Source organism: Amblyraja radiata, chromosome 10 (assembly GCF_010909765.2).
Source record: "Amblyraja radiata isolate CabotCenter1 chromosome 10, sAmbRad1.1.pri, whole genome shotgun sequence".
Taxonomy (NCBI): domain Eukaryota; kingdom Metazoa; phylum Chordata; class Chondrichthyes; order Rajiformes; family Rajidae; genus Amblyraja; species Amblyraja radiata.
The window spans coordinates 19,648,911-19,672,322 of record NC_045965.1 but is presented as its reverse complement, the minus strand read 5'-3'; the positions used below and the strand labels follow the sequence as shown (position 1 = coordinate 19,672,322).

Here is a 23,412-nt window from a genome sequence, read left to right as displayed (position 1 = left end):
TTGCCTAATTAAAAGTTGCCTTGCCTAATTAAAGTTGCCTTGCCTAATTAAAGTTGCCTTGCATTCTATATAATTAAAAGTCTAATCTTGACCACTTCTTGTTTGCGCTTTATATTGATTTTTGAAAAAACGCTACCACGTACGGCTTTGATTTTTGGTCATCTTACTCAGTCCCCCTCCGCTCACCAGGTGCCGAGGATTTTTCCCATCAATGTAAAATAAAAGTTATTAGTGTTTAAAAAATGTTGAGATTCTCTCTCCTGTCAATCACGCCATGAAGGCCATGCCCCTTCTCGTAGTAGGGGGAAGGACTATAAAACCCAGAAGTGTGGGCATGGCTCAGTCTCTGCAAGATGGAGGAGGGATAGGTCACGACTCGCTGTCTTTAATGGCCTTGCACCCTGCTTGAAATGGTATGAAACTGCACTTGAATTTGGTGGCCTTGCACCCGGCTTGAAATGGAATTTCAAGGAATAGCCATGAGTGAGTGAGCTGCCAGCACACCAGGCTTGAGTGACTGAGCTGCCAGCCCAAGAATCCATTCGGCCTACAATGTCCATGCTAGCCCTCTGGAAACCAGTCCCTTCAGCCCACAACACCTATACTAGAGCTCCAGAAAGCGCACCCCCCCAACCCCACCCCCACCAGCCACCAATATTGGAATTGGTGGAGAGGTGGAATATTGCGTTGGGGGACCAGCCCTCCCGTGTGATGCTTGATGCTGGGAACCAACTTAGTCTAGTTATTTATAAATTTCCTTTATTTTGCCAGAAATGTTTTTGACATTTTTATCGTCATCTACAATATTTTAGGGGGGGGGGGGTAAAGTTAAGTTTAGGTGAGGTACAGGTACAATGAAAAAAATGGAATATAGAAATATGATTACAATTGGTTTCTTCTTCTTAGAAAACATTCCAATGTAAGTGTTCGTACACATCAATCTGGCTCATGAAAACATAATTTCAAACCAGATTTGATAATATGTATTATAATGATTTCATGACATAATGAGTATGAAAGCCCAATATTTCAATTTTCAAATATCTAATTAGAAATATGCTTTTTAAAATAAAGATATTAAAACATGAGGTTAAAAAACATTGCCTGAGAAATAGGAAATTTAAGGTCCAAGGATAGGGAAAACAGAAAGATTCAAACAGAGCAAATTTACAATATAAATAGTAAAATACTAAAGTCATCCAAGAAAAGCTGTGAAAACAAAGTGTACAGTGTTCCTTCCCTCTGAAGAAGGGTATCGACCCGAAACATCACCTATTCCTACGCTCCATGGATGCTGCCTCACCCACTGAGTTTCTCCAGCATTTTTATCTCCCTTCGAGATGTAATAAAGCTCACACGTTGAACTTCACTTCTGAAATTTGGTTCCAGTGACTTCAATGGAAGTAAATCTCAGAAGCAGCGTTCAATAACATTTAGTGCATACTGTACAACAGTGGAGGAATTTCTTCCCCTATATCTTTTTTAGAAATAATTAGCTATTGAAATACAGGTCTTTCCAGAAGAATGATTGAAGACCGTTTAAACTACCTTTCTCATCATAATTATCTTGAGAATATTGATCACTTGATTCCGAGTTTAATGCTGTTTTTTTGATTTGATCTTTGCTTTTCAATTGCTGTCACTGATTTAATCTAGTTAAAAACATTGCTGTTGTTTTCTCCAGTCTCTCTTTTTTTTTTAGAGATACAGCGCAGAAACAAGCCCTTCGGCCCACCGAGTCTGCACCGACCGCCGATCCCCACACATTAACGCTATCCTACACAAACTAGGGACAATTTATACTTAAACCGAGCCAATTTACCTACATACCTGTATGTCTTTGGAATGTGGGAGGAAACCGAAGATCTCGGAGAAGACCCACGCGGTGACAGGGAGAACATAAACTACATATAGACAACATCTGTAGTTGGGATCAAACCCAGATCTCCGGCGTTGCAAGCTCTGTAAGGCAGCAACTCTACTGCTGCACCACCGTGCTGCCCCAAAATACAACAGAGGAGGAATTTTGTCCCCTCTTTTTTTTAGAAATAATTAGCTGTTGAAATACTAGACGGGGCAACATTCATTCAACAATATCTTGCAGCAATACGCTATGATAATTGATTTGTTACTATAAGATACTTGTATATTCACTGTATCCAAGATTTTTTTTAAACGCAAAGTACTTGGCTATCAAATCACTCAGCCAACAGCCACTCGTCAATGTAGGTATAAAAATCTGCCATGATTTGTAGATGGATACTGTGCCACATTAAATCACTTGCCCTACATGCAGGCTATAGCATTTACTTATGAGACAAAATCTCTTTTACCATTTGCTATTCATCATGGATCTGTCTTCAAAATCATTTGTAGACATTTACTTCTTTACAAGGTTGGATTAAACAAAATGATATTCATCAAAACCACCCAGAGCCCTTATTAAATATTCAAAGTAGAAAAATAAGTAATGATTACAAATATTTGCAAACTTTTAGCATCTAACTGGGAGATTACTTTAGTACTCATTCAACAAGGCGAATAGAAAATTAGGAAGACGTACAAGACAATATATTTAAATGTAAAATATGCAGAATGTTTACTATTGTATCCTTAGAAGATTATACATTTCCATGCAGAATTTAAACACGGGTAAAGTAATGGCAAACAATGTTTAGGCCAGTTAATTAGAGTCTGCATCAATACAAAATGAGTAATATGCATGTTTAATATAACTCAAGAATGTCAATCAAATTTTGGCAGGTATGGATCACTTCAAGATTTCTGTACATTGTTCCTTCTTGATGCTCAATTTATAATTATAACTAGAGCCAGGATGTTTAGGCGCTAAAAATCTCTGAAATAGGCATGCAAAAAGGCATAATAAAATTACAAAAAAGGCACGAAAAAGGCATTGATTTAAAAAAGGCATAAAAGGCATTTATTTCCACCACCAAAATATGGTTAAAAATGATAATTATACAGGTATACTACATTAAATTACCAAAGTTGCCTGGTTGCACATAACTACCAGCATTTTTTCAAATTATCTGCTGTTAAACTATGCCGTCTGTCAGACAGAATATGCCACAGTTGTGAAAAACGTCTTTCTACCACAGCTGAGGTCACTGGCACATACCTGAAACAAGCTACAAACTATACATTCATGTCGATATCTTGTGCATTACAACTACCTTTGAGAACTTTAGCTTTATTTTGTATTTCTTCAAGATCTTTGTTAGCTAAAATCACTCTCTCATATTTTCCTTGTCCGTCTTTACCTACATCACCAGGAACTTTAGGTACAAAGTACAGCAAGTGAAGATGTAAACAACTGAGCAATAGTTGAGCTCTTTGACTTCTCCAATACTTCCGATGTCAAGAAATACTCCTTTAATGGTTGACCTGCATCCAGTGTCCCAATGACCACATTGGCAACATATCTCCCTCTTCGATTCAAAGTAACATTAGCAAATTTGAAGATGACACAAAGCTGGGTGGCAGTGTGGACTGTAAGGAAGATCCTATGAGGATGCAGGGTGACTTGGACAGGTTGGGTGAGTAGCAGATGCATGGCAGATGCAGTTTAATGTGGATAAATGTGAGGTTATCCACTTTGGTGGCAAAAAAAGGAAGGCAAATTACTATTAAAGGGTGCAGACTTTCAAATTCCTAGGAGCCCTCATATCCGAGGACCTCTCCTGGTCGGCCAACACCACTGCAACCGTCCAGAGAGCACAACAGAGACTTCAGAGAGTGCTCAGGAGGCACAACACCAAGAAGCTGCTGCTGGTGGCCTTCTACCGACCGGGTGACCATTGAGAGTCTACTGACATATTGCATGTCAGTGTGGTATGCTGGCTGCTCTGCTGCAGGTAAAGTGCTCCAGAGAGTGGTGAAAACAGCAGAGAGAATCACCGGCTGCCCACTGCTCTCTCGGGAGGATATTGCCACGTCACGCTACCTCAGCAGTCCCACTAAAATCATCAAAGACTCCACACACCCCGGTCACCACCTTTTTGAACTGTTGCCCTCTGACAGGCGTTACAGGTCAGCCAAAACACGCACCTCGAGACTCAGAGACAGTTTCTTCCCCAAAGTAATCTTCACACTCAACATGAAAAAACACTGAGTATTATCTGAGTATTATTCATGTTGCACTTTTCCATGCTACTACCCACCTTGAACCTTTACTATCACCATGTACAGTACTGATTACTTACTTATTTTAATACCTAGTTTTTAACATTGTTTTTAAATTGTGTCCTGTGTTTTTATGTTTGTATATTATGCACCAATGGAGTGGCAGCAACAATTTTGTTGTATGCAGTGCTTTACAAAGACAAATAAAGGCATTTCATTTCATTCATTTCATCTGAATGGTGTCATGTTGGGAAATGGGGAAGTACAAAGAGACCTGGGGGTCCTTGTTCATCAGTCACCGAAATTAAGCATGCAATTGCAGCAGGCAGTGAAAAAAGCTAATGGCATGTTGGCCTACATAACAAGAGGAGTTGAGTATAGGAGCAAAGAGGTCTTTCTACAGTTGTACAGGACCCCAGTGAGGCCACATCTGGAGCACATGCGGACAGGACGTAGAAGGACGAGAAGCCGAAGCGAAGAAGTGGAAGCCAAGATGCCGAACGAACATCACGCCGAACAGCCAAGATACCGAATGGACACCACGCCGAAAGGTTACGAACCCAAATGGACACCACGCCGAAAGACTCTATCGCAGCAGCTTGGAGTCACTGCCACCATTTTACAAATGCAAGCTCAAGCTCCTCCCCACCCTCCCGCCCCCCTCCCCAAGGATAACCGACCGGTTAATGTTAAATGTCCACCGAGCTTCACAGCCGTGTATCTCTGGCTTCTTAAATGTTATCTGGCTTCTTAACAGTTGTCTCCACTCCTCCTCCCCCCCCCCCCCCTCCCTCTTTTACAGGACTTACTGTACACTGTGCTTAGCCGTCTTAATTACAGCGCCAACCTTCCTGTTCGTCGCGCTGTGTGTCTGTATCACCTTGGCTTTGCACCGTGTGAATTTGAGACAGCGCTCCCCCCCCCGCTTGCCCTGGCCCCCGCCTTTGCGGGTGTGTGTGTGTCTGCGTCTCTGTGCGTGTGCGTGTGTTCCATTCTGACAGTCGCCGTTTCAGTTGCCGGTTTTTCAGGCAACTGCGGACAACTTGACAGTCGCCGGCCTGAAAAACCGCCTAAGTGGGACAGGCCCATTAGATAGAGCTCTTAAAGATAGCGGAGTCGGGGGATATGGTGAGAAGGCAGGAACGGGGTAATGAATGTGGATGATCGGCCATGATCACAGGAAATGGTGGTGCTGGCTCAAAGGGCCGAATGGCCTACTCCTGCACCTATTGTTTATTGTCTAAACGTTAATAAAACTTTCCAAAGGTGAAGGAAAGACTGGAGGAAAGACTAGGTACTGATAGCTCTTTTATACCTGCTTTAAGAAGGCATTTAAATACACCTGAGCAATTACAAACTCCTGTGAAGCCATGTGTCCCAAACATTATGGTGCCCTGAAATGAGAGGACTATGTATAAACACAGCTGTAATTTCTACATGGTGAAACTAAAATGTATAAAAATACTCTTTAATAAAATCTGACAATGTGCACTTCAACCACATGTGATTTAATTCTATTACAAATCTCAAATTGTGGAGTACAGTGGCAAATAAATAAATGATGGGTCTTTGTCCTAAACATTATGGAGGACACTGTATATCCATTTTTCAGCAATGATATAATAATGATATAATACCGAAAGATCCATTTGTTCTAAAAATATTTGATATGGCCTACACTTTTACTTAACCTGCCTGTAGTTCTCCGGTTCATTCCTTGTTTTTTGGATAAATACATTTTGCAGTTTATTTAAATGCAGCAATATTCAAATGCCATAACTACTACATATAATTAAATTCATCCTTCAAATGCTCATAGATGAATACAGAAAAATAATCTACCTCCCCCAACCCATGTAAAAATGAAGAAATCTCATGTACTGGATCTAATAAATGGGAGATATCTGCTTATTCATTTATATTTCGAAGCCACTGAAAATATGCAGCTCACTTTGGTACACAGCCATTCTTATTGTCTCATTTCATTTTCCTAGTCTACTCGGCCCATCCATATGGTCTTCTTTCAATGTGGCCCTGAAACTACCCCTTATTCAGTACAGACTTCTTGTTTTAACTCTTCATAATGCCTTTTCCATTAAAAAATATTGTGATTCAGTATATAAACATAACACCAATGAAAAACATGCACAAATAAAATGACTCTTATTTAAAACAGAGTACACAGGAATTATTAATCTACAAATGAAACTGTTCACCTCACCTCGGCACATAGCCCAGGCCTCACTGTCACATTTCTCTCCACTGGTTCTCAACTCAAAGAAGTTGTACTCTTCAAAGCTCAAAAGGCCATTGCCATCTAAATCAATGACTTCAAAGATGTCTGACAGAGCAGCCCTGATCAAAGGAAAGTCAAAATTGAGAGTTTGCATCGTCAATATACAGAGAAACACAATAGATTTTACCCTGTAAGTGCCTAATCATATATGGTTTTCTAAGCCTCGTTACCAAATCCCTAAAAGGTAGAAACTGTCAAAATACAGGCACTCCCCGACTTATGTAATAGGCAAATTATATAAACTCAGACATGCAAACAATTCACAATAGGTGGTCCTGTTTCCTGTGTTGTCGCTCCGGGAGGATGGCGAGAGCTTCTCACGCGCTTCATAGATATAAAAGTGTCGCCAAGGTTTGCTGCTCTTCCAGTTTCGGCCACTGACAGTGCAACACTGGGAAGGCAAGCAAGAACAAGAGGGGAGATGGAAGCCAATCCCCAGCTGAGTCTCCGATATCTTCCACAAAGTACACCAGAGAGCCCTTCTTCACCAGCTGTCACACTGTCCAGTTGACGCATCTGTTGTTGCAGCTCGTGTTGTAGGCCCTGGCCGACATCATGCTCTTCAGGCCACCACTGCTGCCGCCTCTTCTTTCCCCCACAGACATCTTGTCGGCGACTCTGGGGGAGAAGGAGGCGGCGGTTGTATTGGGGGACGGGGCGGTAGCTGGTGAGATGGGAGGGAGCCCCACGGTGACTGAGCATGTCCTGTTGGTGGCCTGAAGAAAACGCTGTTGGCCAGGAGCTACAACTTGAGCCGCAACAAACAGCCGCGTCAACTGGCAGCTGGTGAAGAAGATCTTATTGGTGCAGACCAGCATCATTGTCACCTAGTTTTAAGGTGAAAGGTCACATGGTGTTGGAGCAACTCAGCGGGTCAGGCAGCATCTCTGGAGAATATGGATAGGTGATATTTCAGGTCAGAACCTTCCTCAGAATGATTGCCGAGTTACTCCAGCACTTTGTGTCCTTTTGTGTATTAACAAGCATCTGCAGTTCTTTATTCCGACCTAATTTTAAAGTGGTTCTGACTTGCGTAAAAACGGACTTACATCAGGGTTTACAGAATGTAAGTTGGGGAGAGTCTGCGCAATGAATGCAGAAAATACTGAACAAATGTGCACTCGGATAATATACAAGGAAACATTTTTTTCCACTTGACCACTGGATTCTCAGAGGAAGCATACATCTAATTATTGTTTGCAACTGCTCAAAAGATTTACAGCACCAACTGTGCAATAGTAAATATTACCAAAGAATATTACACCATTATCTAATAATTTGAATGTATAGACATAACCAGAGGTAGACAAAAATGCTGGAGAAACTCAGCGGGTGAGGCAGCATCTATGGAGCGAAAGAATAGGTGACGTTTCGGATCGAGACCCTTCGTCAGAACTAGACATCAGTTTATCAGATATTTATATTTGAACTTCTGCCATTCTAAGTAATATAACTTGGCCAATTCAGCATAAGTGCGGTATGCTGACCAAGAAGGGCTAAACCTATTTGTTACCACTTTCTCTTTCATAAACTGAGTGACCTGCTCTGTATATCCAACAGTTTCAATGTTCTTGATTTCTAACACTGGTTATTTTTCTATATTTTGCAAAAGACACAATTATAAAATGACATATTTTAAGGTTCACTTTCATTTAAATTCTCACCTGAATTCCTTGGTGAGCATTAAGTCACCATTTTCCCTGTAGACCAGCTTGGCCTCTCGAATCATTGATTTATTCCTCTTCTTTAATCTGCAGCCAGTAGTGAATGGGATGAGATGATAAACTCCTGAACGAAGCTCTCCCTTCCATCCAAATCTCTGTTGTATGGTATTAAAAGATAAATCAAATACCTTGTTTCATTTTGTTAAACAGCTTTTTTTTATACTACTAAAATTTAGTCCTGGGTGTTAGCACAAAACTTTCTTACTTACATCCAGGGGTTCCCAATGCAAATCTAAACTAGTTGATAGGTTCTTTAAATCTGGTATTAAGCTTCAACATAAAATAATCAAATCTGGTTCCAGTTTTGAATCCAAATCAAGAAAATTGCAAAGTGTAACACTCCTGGACACCTTAATTGGAAAGAGTTGTCGGAATTTTGCATTGGTCAATGTGGGAGAAGGAAAATTGTTCGAACAGCACAAAGTAAGCCACCAAATGCTTAATCTAGGGCTTCATATATAAGGAAATATGAATCTCATTTATTTTCACACAACTAGGTATGTGTGGATCAGTCATTCCTCACTAAAACAATTTTCCCTGACACTTTAGATCTGTCTCACAGCGGCAACCTGGATCTTGCACAGAATATCTACTGCAGGTCATGTTGTAGACAGCATAATTGTGAACAGCAGCAGGTTGTGGCAAACATGAAGTGAGTCTGAAGAAGGGTTTCGGCCCGAAACGTCGCCTATTTCCTTCGCTCCATAGATGCTGCTGCACCCGCTGAGTTTCCCCAGCAATTTTGTGTACCTTCGATATTCCAGCATCTGCAGTTCCCTTTTGAACACATGAAGTGGTACTGAATGGGTTGTCCACACCAAGGGCCATTAACCGCACCCAACAAGGTTACCAACCTGCACATTTTTGGAAACTGGGAAGAAACCAGAGGATCCGGAGGAAACCCATTCAAGTTGCTAACCCAGCAGCATTTTAGTCAAAAAGGTATTGGATTCTAAGCGTTTACTATACTTTAAAAAATGAAAAAATATGAAACTGCAAAGCACAACTACATTGATGGTAAGGAAAATTGTTAAATTTAATATTAACTCCTGAGGGCTGTAGCATGTCCAGATAAAATACGGCATACTGTTCTATGAGCTTACATTGGTCTGCAGTGAAGCAGTGAAGGAAACAGAGGACAGATAGTTGAGAATAGGACAGTCGTTCATATCGGGAACATGCTCCAACAGGTGATGGTGGAATCAGATACAATAACTACATACAAGAGGCAATTAGACAAACACAAACAGGCAGAGCCTAGAAGGAAACAGTTCTCACATAGACAACTAAGATTAGTTAGGTGGGGAAAAAGGTTGGATTAACACAGTGGGCTGAAAGGCCCATTTCAGTCCTATGACAATGACAGAAAATTAAAGTGACAGGAGACTGGATTGAGTAGTGCACAAAGATGTCGCCAAATCAGCATGCATTCCTTTTGGCCCTCTATGGCTTTAGTTAAATAACAATTTCTCTAGGTTTGCCACTTATTTTGGCTTTGGCCTAGAGAGATTTCTGAAATGTTTTCACTTCAGAAAGGCAGTTACTCTCTCACTTGAACATTAAGCTACTTGGTTCTTTTAGGTTAGTTTAGTTTAGAGATACAGCGCAGGATCAGGCTCTTTAGTTCACCGAGTCTGCACCGAACAGCAATCCCCATACACTAGCACTATCCCACACACTCAGGACAATTTTACCGGTCAATTAACCTACAAACCTCCACATTTTTGGAGTGTTGGAGGAAACCGGTGCTCCCGGAGAAAACCCAAGCGGTCACAGGGAGAATGTACAAACTCCGTACAGAGAGCACCCATGGTCAGGATCGAACCCGGGTCTTTGGCACTGTAAGGCAGCAATTCTACCGCTGTGCCTGGTTCTGTGGGCAGATTTTTTTCCAAAGATAAGTTTAATAATTAAAAATAACTTATTTATGTTTTACTAAATAACGGTTACAGGTGAAAGTACAAATTCCAATTCATGCCTCAGCTCGTAAATCCATTGACTGATCCAGGAACCTTACACTTGTGCAATGTATGGTTCATACAAAGATGGATTACATTTGTATTATCCTGCTGGGTGGAAGGGGAGAAATTCAACCAGGGTTGCTATTTCACATGCTTAAGTAGGTGCCCAAGATTTCAAAAGAAGATAAGACTATACTTGGCTTTTCTGGGACACCTCCCAGCCATGACCATATGAAATGCCACTTACCACAATTAGACACTATTGGATACCTAGATAAATAAAACCCAGTAAGAACAAAAATGGTGCAAGGAAAAGGCAAAATGTACCCAGGTGAAGAGCAATTCCCTTGATAACTTTGCTTTTGTGCATTTAATGTTGCTGCCATACACATGTCAAATATATAGAGACCACATGCACACAACAACCCTTTACCTCTCTATGCAACAATTCATTATTCTTTATTTGTTAATAATTCGTACCTCCTTTTCCCGTAATTCTGTGACACACACAACTTCCACAGCTTCAGGATCACCAACGTTCCTCACAACATATAGTGCAGTATCCACATTCATCCAGGGTGATAATTTTTCTGAGCAGTAGGAACAAATGTAGTTACTGAGACTTAAAGGCTGCAACTAAAAAGGTATAGTGTATAAAAAGTATTTTTTCTTCTGCTGAAATTTATATTGGAAGTATGTCATTTTACAGTTACTAAATGAATAAAGATATATTGTGTTGGAGAGAAGTTGTTTAGAATTCAAATAATCAAGGGTTACAGCATGTTGAATAAAACATTTAAAAATCAATGCGGTGTTCAAAATGGTTGGGGAATCATTTAAACATACTTTACATGGGAATTATGAGCCAAAATTAGTCTGCTTCCATTTCACATCATAAATAGTCCTGTCTGAAATTCTGCAACCATACCAGGCTAAATTCATAAAAACCTGATGAAACTACAGAACACACATTTCTCATATTGTGAATGATTGAACTAGATGATTGATGGGCTGCCATTACAATGATTTGTGAGGCTGCACCTGTCAAACAGGAGGGAACTTCCTTAGGATTAGTAAAATATGTATTAAAAACTACATTTTTAAAGGTAACAAAATGTATTGCTCTGCACTATTTTATGCTATTAAATAATACATTCACATTCATTTCATGCATTTTCCAGCTAGAACAGTAAAACGAAAAAAAGATAAAATACATATTAGACAGTGCAACATTATGTAGCTACTAAACTTGCAGTTACAAACTTTTTTAAAATAGTTACAGGTTGATAATTTGATTTCCTCTCAGCTAGATATCAGCACCCTTGTTCTACCTCACTTAAATGATCATTCTTCAAGTATGAGACCAGGACACAAATATTAACAATCGTTTGACTATTTGTGATGCCATAACCCAGTGTGATAATTTGTGTGAAAAGGCATGATTTGTTTGAAATCTAATGTATAAGAAAATCTTACGTAATTTTATAATTTTAAGCATACGGTTCATAATACGGATATTTCTATCTTTGTTCTCACATAAGTATTTCTGGCTTTAGAAGAATGGATATTAATCAGAAACATCAATCAAGCTGATATTTTCCCTCCTTGAAGTCAGAGTGATGTGTTAAAAGAAAGTGGCGATTACCAAGAAGGAAGAAAATGGCTTTTCTAAATTATGAACACAGATGTAACATACGAGGTGAGCTGCACAGACCAAAAGGACTCATCTCATTCTTACATTATGTTCTTTAGAAGGAAGAAACACAACAGGGAGTAAAGGAGATGATAAAAGGTTGATGGTGAAATGAGATGTACATTTCCTTGTTTCTGTTTCAAAATTTACATCTTGTTGCAAATAGGGAAACAGAAACACAGTAACTACACAGTAGCAAGGAAATTACATGTAGTAAAAGTCATTCAGCCTATATGTATTCATCCATCCATAAAAATCAGAGATTTTGCTTCCATTACTCCGAACCATCTTTTTTACTCATTTGAAGCAGTTTCTTTAACTTTGATTCCTTTGATTAAATACAGGGAGAAAATATTGTCCATCTATGAATATTTAGTGTACATGCCAGACCAGGTAATTTTTGATAAAATTTATGATTGCATATAGGAAATATATGAAACATGCAGTAGGTCAGGTCGCATCAACAGAATTTGTAATATTTCTGATCAATGATGTGAGTTCATTAACTCCAAAATTGTAACTCTGCTTCTCTCTCTCTCTCTCTCTCTGAGACACAAGAGACCATAGATGTTGGAATTTGGAGCAACAATCTGCTGGAGAAACTCACCCTTTGTGTTCCTTCTTATCACCTTCTAGCAGCAGCTGTCTCCACCTTCACCTCCCCTCACCTCACTACTTCTGATGCAAACTAGAGAAACAAAATCTCATATTTCACCCGAGTATTCCACAACCCATTGGAATAAACACTGAATTTTCCAATTTTAGGTAACCCTACTGTCCAATTTGTTTCTCCCTCTCCTCTCTCTCTTCCTCACCCAGTACTCCCATTTTTGTCCCCTTTCCCCTAGTTCTCCCCTCCCCCCATCTTTTCTGTCTACCTACATCCATTATTTACCCACCACTGCCTCATAACTCCACCTCGCCCCTCTCTAAACCCAGCCTCTTTATCCATATCAGCTTGTCTTAACACTCCTCCTCTCCTCCTTATATTAGCTATATTCGCTCTTTATTCTGTGTCAGACCTTCCATCCACAGATGCTACTCGACCCGCTGAGTTCCTCCAGCAGATTGTTTGTTGCTCTTGCTCCATTGTGTTGCCAAATCAGCTAAGCATTTCTAACACTCATGATAGTTTGTTTTTACTCGAAATATCATAATCATAAAGATAGCATACTGCACATGATTTCTCTTGTGAATAGTTGAGAAAATAGCTAAACAGAATATTTAATATTTTATGCCTGTTTGCAGTTTCAAGCTGGTGGTTTTTACCTCGTGTCTAAATGCACCCTTATTATTGCAATACTTAAGGGTGTTTTTAGTTATTCCGAGAATACTGCAATGCTATTTTCCTCTTTCAATTTCCATCTGAACTCTCCATTTACTTACATTGATCCAGTCGTTTATCATTTGCTTCCTCTTTGCATTTCCTGATTATCTTACTGCTAATGGCTGGATTTTTGCAGCAACATATAGAATTGACACCATTTTCCTGCATGTGCTAGCTGGTATGAAATTTCCACGTACGAGTATGTGAATATTCAAATCCCAAAAGACTGGCAACTGGACATCACTGATTTCCAGACTTTACCCCTTGCAGCAAGTTTTCAATTGAAGATGATTAAAAAAGTGTGATTTGTTTTCATAGATGAGCAGAAGGCTGGGTAGCTCATTACTGAAGGACCATTTGCAATGAATTGAATTTTGCTCCTTAAGAATCATTGATGAAATAGCCTTTCCATATTTCACTTAAGATGATACAGTTAAAGATATATATCCACTTCTTGGTTCCTGGCTATATAAAATTCCTGGATGATTTTTAATGTTATCCTTTTGTGATTACTGTGCTACAAGTGGGTTCCCTGGGCCATTTACAAATATCTGATCAAGGTACAGTTTACTACTACCCCCCCCCCCCCCCCCCCGACCTCCATTATAAAGGGTTTGCCTGAAAACCCATCTGTATCACGATTTTCCATAACCTTTTTTTATTGAATCCCATGTTGGTAGTGGAGATGCAATCTTCTGGGAAGTTATTCACTCAATAGCAAAGTCTCCGCGGGTGAGCGCTCCGTAGGTAAGGGATTTCTGACTGCATTGTCAGAAGAGAAAGAGTTGTCATTTTAATTAACTAGAAGTTTGACTTGATGAAGTATCATTGTACAAATATCAATGGAAGAGATTGACTTTCCAGTTTCCAAACTGCACCCATTGTGCTTGGCAAACTAATTCAGTACTCTATATATATATTGCATTTACTTATTTTTTCAAATAATTTAGACAGGAGCGAGTTTGTATTCCATATCGCGATTTTTTTGGTAATGATTCTGAAAGTGCATTTCTGATACCTGAACTTCTGTAATCATTGTCTTCTTTTACAAGAAATAGTCATACATTATGACTTTGTTTCTAAACCTCTTACATTGACTGAATATGTCATTACAATATCTTTCCTTATATTACTTACATGTTTTAAATTGTCCTCCTCCTCAAACAAGCCAACTGGGAGGGCAGATTTTTATTGTTAGTTTAAATAAATTGTTTTCAATGTTAAATATATCAACCCACAGTAATTACGTTGTTGCAGAACATTTGATATATTATACCTTCAGTTTGGCTGAGGTTTAATGGTGTGATGGTAAGAAAAATATTAGTTGTTTGCTGCAATTCCAGTCTATACCGATGAGCAACAATTCCACCGTCATCTTCCAGGAAAAAGCATCCTTTTGACCATACATGTTGCCAGTTCTAAAATGAAAGGGCATAAATATGAAGCAGAGACCACTTGAAGAGAAAGCACAATTAGATTTTCTGCTAACGATCATCGATTAACATAGATGTACACTAAATAATCATTTTAATTTGAAAATAATGAAATATATTGAGTGTGTAATCTTTCAATTGTTTAGTTATTAGGATCAGGAATTTGATTCACTTTAAAATCATGCAAATTATAGAAGCATAGAAAAATAGGTGCACGAGTAGGCCATTTGGCCCTTCGAGCAATTCAATATGATCATGGCTGATCAGCTAAAATCAGTAGCCCATTCTTGCTTTTTCCCCATATCTTTTGATTCATGCTTTTTCCCCATATGGCTTGAAAATGCTAAGGAAAGAATTGAGACGTGCTACTGTGAAGATTTGAGCTAATTTCTAAGCAGGTGGAAATGATTATTTAACACCTCATGGATACAACAAATCTATTGCCCTATCATTCAAAACATGTAAACTTGCATGTAATTTACACGTAAAAATTCTTTAAATTAGTTATTAACGCAGGTTGATCTTGAGACATTACATTTTCTGAGGAGATTAACCGATTTCATTTTTAATAAGTATACATGCATATTTTGAAATATCCACTCAAATGTTTATCGAGCAATACTCAACAGCTTCGAGGAAGCCTGACTGAAATTGGGAGATATAGAGATACGAATGCAACGTGCTAGGGCCAATTTTTCAATTGGACAACTGGACTGCATCACAATGTTTCAGTGTCTCCTGCATTTTGTGGAGCCTTTTTAGAAAATTGCCCATATCATGATTTTCCATAACGCAGAGCTGCATCATCTGCATTAAGGGGACATGACTTGAGAATTAAGGGACTGAAGTTTAGGGGTAACATGAGGGGGAACTTCTTTACTCAGAGAGTGGTAGCTGTGTGGAATGAGCTTCCAGTGAAGGTGGTGGAGGCAGGTTCGTTTTTATCATTTAAAAATAAATTGGATAGTTATATGGATGGGAAAGGAATGGAGGGTTATGGTCTGAGCGCAGGTATATGGGACTAGGGGAGATTATGTGTTCGGCACGGACTAGAGGGGTCGAGATGGCCTGTTTCCGTGCTGTAATTGTTATATGGTTATATGGTTATATGTGTTGAGAAATGCGAGTTGAAAAAGAATGTAGTTATTTATTTACCTTTTTTACCCCCTCATAAATTTAGAGAGTGACTTTTATTCTGTGTCTAAGATTTTTTGGGTGGTAAGTTGTGAACACTGTCAGGGTGAATTTATATAACCCGGACGGATGCAATGCAGGGGTTTCCCTGTAAATTTACAAAGCTTTCCACTGGCAATGCACTTCTGATCATGCACCAGATGGCGCTCCAGACCTAGATTTCCACTCAGAAATTCATGTGACTGGAATCAGTAGCCTGCAGATATTTAAACCCAAGGTACACAAAATTGCTGGGGGAACTCAGCGGGTGCAGCAGCATCTATGGAGCGAAGGAAATAGGCGACGTTTCGGGCCGAAACCCTTCTTCAGTCTTCAAGATATTTAAACCCAAGTCTCCAAGTCCTACACAAATGCAACTGAATAAGTAAATCCAAGACATCCTACCCACATTCCAGTGACTAAACTTAGCTTTGCTGGGGATCACTCCCCTCAAATCATATGCAAAATCTGGTGCAAGACTGGAGTCCACATTTATTCAAATTGGGATTTGCAGCCAAATAATTTGGAGGTAAAAGTTATTTGCATTTATACACATATTTATTTATGTTTTAATGAATTTTATTTATTTCAATTAAAAAAAAAATTTCTGAAAACATTTAAATTGCAGTTCTGGTTTTGAGAAGAAGTAAATGTCTGTTAATCAATCCATGGTGTTCCAGGGATGGGTGCTCAGAATTACACTTCTGAAACTTAATTGCCTGAATTTGTTGCCCGGCCCTCAGATGCAGAGTGTTGGTGAAGTCAGCCTACAACTGGAACCAGCCAGCACAGGTGGGCGGAGAACTTGATTTAAGTTACATGAAAAGCAGCACTGCATTCTTTCCACTGAAAAATGTTTTTAATGCAGTGGATAACAGAAGCTGTTCTATGTCCTATAGGTCTCACGAGTTGTTTTTAAAAGTAAACAATGCGCTATCTGGGGTAGTAGTGCAAGCAGATTCAATCGTACCATTCAAAAGAATCTGCAAGGAAAGTTTGATAGAAGGTGCAAGGGGAGGTAGGGGAGTGAGACCAGGTGGATTGCTCTTACCAAGGGATTGATGGACTAAAGATTGCCTTTAATGCTGTAGCCATTCTATAATTTTCTGAACAATGCACTCCTGTGCAGAAAATTATGGAAACAAAAATTAGATGCTCTCTTTTTGGGTATGTGCCTATATTCCCGATTTACCCAGATATTGCAGAAGGATGCTCAGAATCTTTCCACCATTATTCCTCAAAGATTGCAACTGAGATTCACCAGTTACCTTTGATGCCATCTTTTTTTTGAGAAAAGCATTTATTCTTCTACTCCTATCCTTCAAGTAATAGCAAATCTGACAAAAACTCAGCTTAACAGAGGCACAATCCAATCCAACATGTCAAGATCCAAACATATCGGTTTTACAACATACTTCTTTAAACAGAACCCTTCATGGTGATAGTCATTGGTGCAACAAATCTACCAATTTTGTTGTAGATTTTATTCTTACTGTTTGACTTATTAACCACATCCTTCGAACTCTTGCCTTCATATAAATGCATCAAATTGGTGTTCGAACACACAAACCTGTCAGTCAATAGCTGTTCCAGGACAGTAATACTTCTTGATTTTGAATATTTCATCTTAATACTTCTAACAATTAAATTTTTTTTTTTTTTTAATTGGTCTCTTTGGAATTTGTACTCCACCAATGGTGAACAGGTTTCCAGATATACTTCTATTAAAGCTATTAAATGTCAATAGTTGTGAGTAAGTTAACTAATACTGTGGTGAAACAAATACATTCTTAAAACTCTTTTTCTTTCATATCACGTGACATTTTCATGACTGTAATGATACATCCCTGAAACCTTTTCTTTGAAATAAATTTTCAAATCAAATGATAATGTGTATCTATACCTCAGATACCATGTACATGTAATGTGCCAACCAAAGTAGAGAACATTACCAGCTTGCTCAAAGATGGAACACTTTACCGCCCAGGTGAAATATATTCCTACCCAGTATATGAGGACTCACCTTCCAGCAGGGGTCACTGGATAACCAATATGGGCATAGATTCCAGAAGATGTTTTTATTTCTCTAGCCCCAAAACTGCAGAGACCAATTACCTCAGTATTAAATGGAATTGACTCCATGGTCTGCAGGTCTAATTGGCCAAGAACTACATTAGCCCTTGTCCTATTTAGTAACCAAATTAATTTGAGGGAAACCACTTGGAATAACAATCTAACCAAGTCATGGAAACATCTGATTAGTATCAGGATGTTCAAGTCAATATTCTCCCTAGTGATCAAGACATTTTCCGTAATCTCACTTGTGTAAGAATTGCTGCAACAGTGCATCAGCCATGTGATATTCTCCACACAGTTAACAGCAATGAGGTGTGATTGATGAAGTCAGTTCGCCACTTTCATCATAATTTACAAGTAAAATGTAATCTGTTTTAACTCTGCTGAACAGATAATATCTTGTAAGATCGATACATTATGAATGTCTGTTTTATTTTTTAAATTTCAGCATCAGAGACAAAAGATTAAAAACAAGACAGACCTACTGATCACAAAGAGCAGAGTGAGGCAGGGCTGTAACAGATTATGACATCACCATGCCCCAGGCATAATATACAGTTCGGTTAGCAAATGAGTAAAGGGGTGCACAGATTTTAAATGTGGTTGCAGCTGTTTTCTTTAAAAACTTAATTTGGCTATTGTACTAAGATGTTCATTTTTAAAGGAATTTTTCATCCCCAGTGATAAACACCAATTAATGCTGTGTTATTTTAACCAAGCTTTGCTTAACAGAGTTAATGGGAATAGGTTTGCATATACTCAAGAAAGGAATACTTCTTCCTGTGTACCCATAACTATTTGTGTTCTTCCCAAAAATGTTTAACCAGCCAGGTAATAACTCGTATTTCATATGAAATTAAAATGTAATTCTTTAACAAGCTCAACTATATTCTGCAATAAATTTACTACATTCTGCCATATTGTTTAAATAAAACAAGGTTTCAAAATAAAACAACATCAGGGTCTTTCTTGCATCAGATGTCGTTTTTTGGTAGAAGCTATTAATGGGGTAGAATTATCTTCAAAAGAGCCTAAAGGGCATAATTACTTGTAAAGAGAATGTGAAATACGGTCCCATTGAGACCCTGCATTCAGACATTTAATATAGAAAGGCATGACATCTTTTCTGTTTCATCATATATTTATGCTGCCTTTGTGTTTTGGAGTTGAAAGGTATGGGGGGAAAAGGTGTCAAGTGAGATGTGGCTCTGTTATTTCTCTACTCTACAGCATAAAAATCATCAATGTACAATTTTTACAGTAGGTCTCCAGGCTCCCATTCACAACCAGAGCAGTAGCGTTTTCCAATTTTCTCTCCAAGCATTTACAACTGTTATTGTATTGAACGTCGAAACGAAAATATAACCAAAGTTAAGAGATGAAAGGAAGAAAGAAAATGGAAAAAAAATCAACATTAACACTACACAAATATTGACTTTACAAAGTCAATATCATGTTATCTTTACCCCTTAGGAACTAAAATTGAAAGAGCTGCTTCGAGTTTTGTAACAACCAACTAGTATGTGCAAACAGTCAATATTTCTTTTCTGGAATATTTCATTTTGATCATATAGATCAAAAATGAAAAGAAATAGCACAAAATTCTCTGATATGCAAAAAGGAGAGTGAATACAATTAATTTATCTGCAGAATTCCCAACAACTTATAAAATTACTTTCATCTACCCTCATTGTGTGGCCTATGATTTCACTTTTCTATTATATCATACAGTATATCCACTGGTAAATATATAATACTTAATTGCCTGAAACAGATTTATTTTTTCACTTTCATTATGTTTTTTTGGTTTTTAATTTTTGCCCAAAAGGTGTTAAAATATCACGCAGCTTTGTGTATACCAACAGGACCATTATTACAATGTTTCCTGGTGTAATCAGTGAACAGATGAGAATAAATATATTTAATAACTATTCTCACTGTGAAAGAACATAAAAATGTTACACCTTCTTAATGGGTATTAATGTGTGGCAAGCCTTTGCTACTTCACTTCTCTGACCCCTCAATAATACAATACGTACTTTGTCATTCCCTCTGATAATCATCTCAAAATAAAAATTAACTAAATGTATTCTTAAGTTTATAATTGAGCTTTCTACCAGCCAAGACCACCAGGGGCGCCGGGGAGATGGCCAGCCCTGCCGGCAGTCTGTTCGTTTTTTTCACCTTTTTGTTATTTTTAGCGTCTGTTAAAAGTGTGTTTTTATGTTCTTCGGTTTGTTTTATGTGGGGGGGGGGGGGGGTAGTGGGGGGTAGTGGGGGGGGATCGGGGAAAACTTTTTTTCAAGTTCTTACCTTCCCGGAGATGTGATCAATTTTCGGATCACATTCTCCAGGCTCTGCAGCCCACCATCGCTGGAGCTGGGAGCCGCCTCGGACTGTCGTGAGACCCATCGCGGGGCATGGAGTTAACATTGGAGCGGATCCCTTGCCTGGGATCGCCCCCACCGTGGCCTGCGGACTTACCATCAAGGCCGAGTCGGGAGCTCCAACGCCGCAGAAGGTACGTCCAGCCCCGACGCGAGGTACGATAGCCCGGCGCGGGGGAGCTGACATCCCCCGATGCGGGAGCTGATCGCCTCAACGTGGAGGGCCCGAACGCCGCCGGCTACGGGAGTCAAGACCATCCCGTCAACAGAGGGCTCGAGGCCCCCGACTGAGGAAGAACAAAAGGAAGAGACTGAACTTTATTTCGCCTTCCATCACAGTGAGGAATGTGTTGGAGCCACTGTGGTGGATGTTCATGTTAAAATGTGTTTTTGAGTCTGTTGCTTTTAATTGTATGATTGACCTGGCCAGTGAAATTTCTCATATGTTGCAAAACATACTTGGCGAATAAAATCTGATTCTATCTTAATATCCCACGTCTTAGTTACAATTTAGCATTTTTTTCCTTTTTTTTGTCTCATGTCTTTTTGTCATAACTGGTCTTCCTGATTGATAACATCAATGTTGCTAGACAATAGATATCTCACAAGAACACAAGAAAATACCTTTCATAACACCATGTTGACCAAGTATAATTATGTTTCTTAATGGCTTTCTTAAATGGTTAGTACTTTTCTCTTTGTTTATTGACTCTGGCATCTCATCAAAAAAGTTGTTACATTAACTGGCCTATAGTTTCCCGGTTTTTTGAAGAAGGGAGTTACATTGCTGTTTTCAAATCTGCTGGAGCTTCCCTAAAATGCAGCAAGTTTTGAAATTTTTCAACTAATAGATCCACTGTCACCACAGCCACCTCATTTGAAACCTTGGATGCAGGCCATCAGATCAGAGTTATTTTTCTGCCTTTTGCCTGGGGACTTTCTCCAATATTTTAGCCCTTATGATTGGAATTTTTGCAGTGTCCTCCATGGTGTGGCTGATAACAAAATATAGCTTTAACATAGCTGCCATTTCTTTGTTACCTTTTGTTAATTCATTAGCTTGGCTCTCTGGATATTCTACAATTATATTACCACATTCCATCTATTAAATATTTACTTTTTTGATATTACACTCAGATTTTCTCTCAAAACCATTTTAATCTGCTCCCACTAATGTCTGACAATTGGCATTGAGAAAAGAAAAAAAAATTCTGCTGGAAATTTTTGGATAGCTCTCTTTCCTCTCTCCTTAGATAGAACTACAAACATGGCACAGGTCAGGTGCGGAAATTAGGTCTACAAGGCCAGACTAGCTCAGAACCACGTCACATGAAGCAACAGAGTTCCTGTATCTTTCTGCAACTGATTCCTCAATTATTTAAGAACTCTATAATTCATGCACTACCTAGTTTCACTTGGCTTTGTGGCAAATTAATATTTTTGCAATTGACTACTTGACAAAAGATTTTTTTCCATGTTTAGATGTTAAAAGCGCCAAGACTGCAGTACACCAAAATGATCACCAGGATAAATCTTGAGTATATTATGAAGTGAATCAAGATGCTCAGGAGCATTCTCAAATATATAAATTCTTACACATAAATACAGCATTTTTACAATATTTTATCACCTTTGTGATTTTGTTAAATGGAGGTGCTATATTAATTATTTCTGTACTGACACTAACAGTTTCACACCAGCGTACAGCAATTCATGACATTGAAAATTTAGCTGCAGAGAATTAGGATCAGCGACACCACCTGTTAAAGTCAGTCAAAATAGCGTGTTACCACATACTATCTGGACTTAATTTAAAGAATGGACACTTCGGTATGGTACCCAAGGTCAGCCAGCACCATTACATTATGTGGGCTTGATACATTGAGACAAAAAGTAGGGTAATATTATCAAATTAATATCACTTGCTGACTGCCTCAGTACTGCCATTTGTCTTTTTGTTTCAGATTTTCAGCATTTGCAGATTTATTGCTTTTTTTAAAAATTGATACATTTCATTGATCTTATAACCTTTTTTGGAAAGTATTTTCAAAATTCATAGAATATGTACTACAATAAGAAAATAATGCCTATTCGATTTTAATACAAATATTGCATGTTAAAGTTACCAGTAATCAATAATATCACTACAACAGCTTGAGATGTACTGCAAACAATGTCCGAAGGGACATTTTGCTGTTCCTATGCTTCTTTTAATAGAGCCAATGGATCCAAATAACATTTCATTCATTATGTGGCTATTATTTTTAGTATCGACTCACAAATCTGTCGCTAGATAACATTTTTTCACTCAGACTATTTATTTGAAGGATACATCATGCAATGAAACAGCGTCTTCGGATTAAAAACAGTTTCAATGAAATAATGAATAATTTCATTCCATTTATTTCAATACCATTTTATTTGGAGGAATCTTTCCAAAGCTCCATTACTACCTTTACTACTTGGCAAAAGATAACACAAACAACGCTGAATTTTGATTTTGAACTGAACAGACAACCTGAATGTGTATTTCTGCCACCTAAATTTTATTTATGCACAATTACCTGACTTTTTTTTTAAATTCTAACTATATGAAAGGATGTGCTTCATAGATCCAAAATCAGAAACTTTGAAAATTACCTTTATCGCTTTGGGTTCTGACAATTTAAGATTCTTTGTAATGGTAGCTCCCATATTAATGACTGAAGAAACAGAGGTCCTATGACTTCGAGGAGTTGAAGGTTTTGATGAAAATCTGGAATCACCTGGAATAAAATTAGGAATGCAGTGAGAATCTGCATGAATAAAAATTTAATAAAAATGTCAGAATCTTAAACTTGAATATTAACATAATCGCATCATAGATATTTCAGTCTGAAAAAGGGTCACAACCCGAAACGTCACCTATTTCTTCGCTCCATAGATGTTGCCTCACCCGCTGAGTTTCTCCAGCATTTTTGTCTACCATAGATATTTTGGAAGTTACATATTGAATGCATAATTAAGGTACAAACTGCTGTTTCAAAACAGAAAGATTACCTGATTAAGTTTACTTAAAATATTTCCCTGACATGTTATTGAATATTTTCAAGAGATAACAGTAAATTACAATTGAATTTATATTTAATAAATGTGTGTACTGGCTATTGCTGTAATTCCAAAGGTTACACTGTCTAACATAGATTTTTATTGGAATTTG

General features: G+C 38.4%; 1 protein-coding gene across 4 annotated transcripts in view; it reads right to left on the bottom strand.

The window, feature by feature from the left end:
- efcab7 (EF-hand calcium binding domain 7) overlaps positions 1-23,412 on the bottom strand; it is a 54,228-nt gene that overhangs the window by 15,721 nt on the left and 15,095 nt on the right. For all 4 annotated transcript variants that reach the window (XM_033028274.1, XM_033028276.1, XM_033028275.1 and 1 more), the window contains exons 6-10: positions 22,854-22,978; positions 14,421-14,562; positions 10,605-10,714; positions 8,104-8,258; positions 6,365-6,498 (exon numbers count right to left, since the gene is read on the bottom strand). In XM_033028274.1, coding sequence (XP_032884165.1) covers positions 6,365-6,498; positions 8,104-8,258; positions 10,605-10,714; positions 14,421-14,562; positions 22,854-22,978 — 666 coding nt within the window. The remainder of the gene's footprint in view (positions 1-6,364; positions 6,499-8,103; positions 8,259-10,604; positions 10,715-14,420; positions 14,563-22,853; positions 22,979-23,412) is intronic.